Genomic DNA, 4,379 nt, shown 5'->3' on the forward strand with positions numbered 1-4,379 from the left:
GGGCACTTTCTGGGGGTGATGGATGAGGGCAGAGTGCTGTGGGCTCAGGGTTCAGACAGATGTTCCTGTTTCACCATTTGCTCTGTGACTCAGGCCAGGGGTCATGTCTTAACTGTAATCTTGGGGCTAAAGTAGCACCTACCTGCTGCTGGCTGGTTGTGAAGGTGGAAGGAGGCCTGCAGTCACACTGGTGCTGATGCTTCTGAGGTGGGGGAGACTCCTCTGGGTCCTGGGACCTAATGCTGAAGTCCTAGTGGGCCCCGGTTGGGCCTCCAGAGAGAAAGAGGGTGTGGATGGGGGCAGCCCAGTGTGGGGGCAGGGAGCACAAGGCCAGCCGCCCTTCCCCACTCACCCCTCGAGGGCTGAGCACTGCTGGGGATGTGGTGGAGGTGGGAGAAGGGACTGCAGGACTCCAGGGCCCAGTGGGAAGGTGAGGGTGAACTGCCTGGCAGGCTGGGCCCCTGTCTCCTGGCTGGATTCTGGCTTCACTGTGTAGGCAGAGAGGAGCCACTGGGGCTCTAGCTGGCCTGGTCGGAGGGTGGACAGAGGAACATGTAGGAGAGGCTGGGGAGCAGGGGAGAGCCAAGCATGGTGCTGTGGGGCAGACGGACCTGTCCAGGGTTCCCGGCTGTGGCAGGAGGTGGGGTGCTGCAAGGTGGGCAGGGCTTCCTTCTTCCTCTTTGCAGAGAAGCAGAACCTTCTTGTGAAGGAGCTTCAGGGCCTGTCAGCCGCCCAGCGTGACCACATGCTCCGGGGAATGCCCTTGAGCCTGGCAGAGAAGCGCAGCCTGAGGTGAGTGTCCACTGGCTCATGGGGGCTGAGACCAAATTCCTCGGCTGGGCCAGGTAGTCAGGGAGGAGGGCCCTGAGCCTGTGGGTGGGTGGCCCCAGGAGGGAGTTGGGCACCTCCTCAGTCCAGGCACTGAGGGTTCCTTCTGTCCCCAGGGAGAAGAGCCAGACCTCCCATAGGAAGTGGAAGGGCCAGTCCAGCCGTGTTGGGGTCTTCTCCTGCTGTAGCCGGCTTGGATATGCCTGCATCCTGGTAGGGCCTCATACTGGGCCGCCAAGCCTCTCCTCTGGCACAGAGGGCTAGGGCAGCTGGTAGGGGGTGGCCACCCTTTCTCCTGCTGCCCCCTGCCTTCCTCTGGGCCTCTGCTATCTGTCTGCAGCCTGAGCCTGGGGCAGGAGGGCTCCCCTGTTAGCTTTGCCCTCAGACCTTCCTGGTGCTCTCCCCACAGACCTCACGCAGCCTGGGGCTCACGCTGCTGTCGGGCCTGCAGGCCCTGACCCCTTGGCACTACACCCTGAAGCGCATTGGGGGCCAGTTTGGATCCAGCGTGCTCTCCTACTTCCTCTTCCTCAAGACCCTGGTGGCCTTCAATGGCCTCCTGCTGCTGCCCCTGCTGGCCTTTGTGGTGGGCGTGCAGGCTGCCTTCCCACCGGACCCCGGTCCTGGTTCCGGCCCTGCCTGCACAGGCCTGGAGCTTCTCACAGGCGCGGTGAGGGGGCCCGCATGGGATGGGGCATCTGTACCAGGCATGGGTGCCTGTCTTCAGTTGCCACCTTGGCACCATCCCCCCATCTTGTCCCAGCTTCCCCAGGGACCCTGTCCTCATCTCTACCCCATGCTGTGACTCTAGGTGGCCATAGCCTGCTTCCCTCCTCCTCTCTTAGCTCCTTCTTGGTGTCCACTATGTCCTGGTCCCTGTGGGGTTGGGGGTCCCAGGACGGCTGTTTTGGCCCATTAGTTTTCCTTGCAGCCCCTACCTGGGCCGTTCTCCAGGCTGGCCTTCTTCTGCCTCTCAAGGCCCGAGGGTGGGTGAGGGTTGGCGAGTCCCTAACTTGGCTGGGTGTTCCTTGCAGGGCTGCTTCACCAACACCGTCATGTACTATGGCTACTACAGTAATGCCACGGTGGGCTGGCCATGCGACCACCCCCTGGAAGGTGGCCCGTGCAGACCCAGGGCAGGTGGCCTGTCCTACCACATGCCCCTGGCCTACCTCTTCACTCTGGGGGTGGCCTTCTTCGTCACCTGCATCACCCTGGTGTACAGGTAACGGTCCTCTAACTTACGAAGCTGGCTCTGGGCACCACTGATGCATTCTTCCATCCTTTGACCCATCCACTGATCCTTCTTTCCTTCATTTACTTTTTGCCTTCCTTCTATCCGTCTATGCAGCCACCTGCCCACCCCCCTACTCATCTACCTGTCTCTCCTCTACCCATCCGTCTACTCAGCCACTCATGCATCCACTCACCCATTCATCCATCGATCCATCTGTTTGTCATCCACTCCTCCATCTGTGCATCTATCCATTCACCCATCCATCTACCTGTCTATCCACCCATCCATCCATTCACTCACTCATCCACCCACTCATCCATTCATTCATCCATCTACCTATTTACCTATTTATCCATCCATCCATCCATCCATCCATCCATCCAAGCATCTATCCACTCACCCACCCATCCATTTGCTCATCCATCTGTCCACCCATCCATGTACTTGTGTATCTACCTATCCATCTACCCACATCCATCTGTCCATTCATCCACCCACTCACACATCCACTCCACACACATTCCCTGTGCTTAACTCAGGGCAGGAAGGCAAACCAAGCATGGCATCCTGCCCTAGAGGGGCTTGTGTCTCTGGAAGACATAAGCCCAGTGAATGGGCTGGGACCATTCAGGAACCTTGGAGGTGTTTACCCAAGTGTTAGGGGAACACTAGGGAAAGGAGTCAGGCTGGCTTTCCAGGGGAGGTGGCACTTGCCCTGAGATGGGAAGGCTAAGTAAGAATGGGAGGGAAAGAAGCAGGGGAGGGCATTCTGGTCATTCTGAAGTGAGCCCTGAGCTTTCTGTACCTTGTCTTGGGGCAGCAGCCCTCCTCCCGCTCCTAGGCATGTATGGCTGGTGGGTACCCTACTGGACAGTGCTGGGGTAGAGTGGCTGGTGGCATATACCAGGAGGCTAGACCAGCGGTGGGGCACAGTCCTGCTCTCAGAGGGCTCCTGAGGGATGGAGGGTTTTAGCTGTAGGGTATCCTGTCTGCCTCTCCCCCCACCCCGGCCTCCGTACCCCTCATCCACCTTACCTGTCTCTGCTCCCCAGCATGGCCCACGCATTTGGGGAGAGCTACCGGGTGGGCAGCACCTCTGGCGTCCATGCCCTCACTGTTTTCTGCTCCTGGGACTACAAGGTGACTCAGAAACGGGCTGTGCGCCTCCAACACGGGAACATCCGTACCCGGCTGAAGGTGAGCACCTGGGGAACCTGGGCTGTGCCATCTGGGACCCCAGATTGGGAGCCCCCAGGCCACATGGCCAGACAGTGGTCTGGAGGGAGGGCTGTCCGTGCGGTAGCTGACCTCAGGCAATGGGGTGGGGGTGGGGTTCCCGCTAACAGGGTCAGGTGGGGCCAGGTCTTCCCTCCTGTATATGCCCCTCAGTTTGGGGCTGCCTCTGTCTGCTAGCGGGTGTCAGCGCCACAGCCCAGGGGACACCTAGGGCCAGCAGAAAGGGAGACTGCACACAGAAGGTTTCAGTACCTGTGTGAACAGGACCTGGGAGCCCATGTGTCCTGCCGGAGCCCCTCAAGCTCCTGCTGGCATTAGCTCAGTTAATGGCGACAGTAGCCCACTAGTGAAGGACTGTTGTGTTCCCTGCGCCACAGGGAGGAAACCAAGGCATGGAAGTCACACATAGGGTCAGGTGGCAGCAGAGCTAGGCCGCAGGGAAGCTTCTCTGCCTTTCTGAAGTTTCCTGCTGTGAGGATCTCAGATCTATGGCCCGGGTCACAGGCTTTTTCACTGTCCCCAGGGAGTTCTGTGGGGACAGGTGCCCTCCATGCCTCAGGGTCACTATAGGCACCCCACACGTCCACTGGGAACAGGGCAAGGATATTCGGCAGGGTAGCTCTGGAGGCTTCCAGGGGCTGGGGTGGCTGGGGTGGAGCTGTGGGATAAGCCTTGGGGTGAGCTGAGCCCAGGTAGGGGCCCTGCAGGCAGTGCCATGTCTTCCTCTGCCCGGAGGGGCCTGGAGCAGGAAGGGCTATTGACCCTTGACCCTGGGTCCCTTCAGTCCTGCTGGTGTGAGTCTGGGCATGGTGGCTCCGGCCTGTAATCCTAGCACTCTGGGAGGCTGAGGTAGTTGGATTGCTTTAGCTCAGGAGTTCCAGATCAGCCTGAGCAAGAGCGAGACCCTGTCTCTAAAACTAACTGGGTGTTGTGGTGGGCACCTAAGTCCCAGGTACCTGGGAGGCTGAGGCAAGAGGAAGTTTTGAGCCAAAGAGTTCACGGTTGCTGTAGCCTATGATGCCACAGCACTCTACCCAGGGTGACAACGTGAGACTCTGTCTAAAAAAAAAAAAAAAAA

General features: G+C 59.4%; 1 protein-coding gene across 1 annotated transcript in view; it reads left to right on the forward strand.

Moving 5' to 3' along the window:
• TMC6 (transmembrane channel like 6) overlaps window positions 1–4,379 on the forward strand; it is an 18,144-nt gene that overhangs the window by 3,577 nt on the left and 10,188 nt on the right. Inside the window, exons 5-9 of the mRNA XM_023511202.1 lie at window positions 687–792; window positions 945–1,041; window positions 1,238–1,498; window positions 1,863–2,053; window positions 3,118–3,336. Coding sequence (XP_023366970.1) covers window positions 687–792; window positions 945–1,041; window positions 1,238–1,498; window positions 1,863–2,053; window positions 3,118–3,336 — 874 coding nt within the window. The remainder of the gene's footprint in view (window positions 1–686; window positions 793–944; window positions 1,042–1,237; window positions 1,499–1,862; window positions 2,054–3,117; window positions 3,337–4,379) is intronic.

Source organism: Otolemur garnettii, unplaced genomic scaffold (assembly GCF_000181295.1).
Source record: "Otolemur garnettii isolate 467f Iridium unplaced genomic scaffold, OtoGar3 scaffold00018, whole genome shotgun sequence".
In the NCBI taxonomy this organism is placed as follows: Eukaryota; Metazoa; Chordata; class Mammalia; order Primates; family Galagidae; genus Otolemur; species Otolemur garnettii.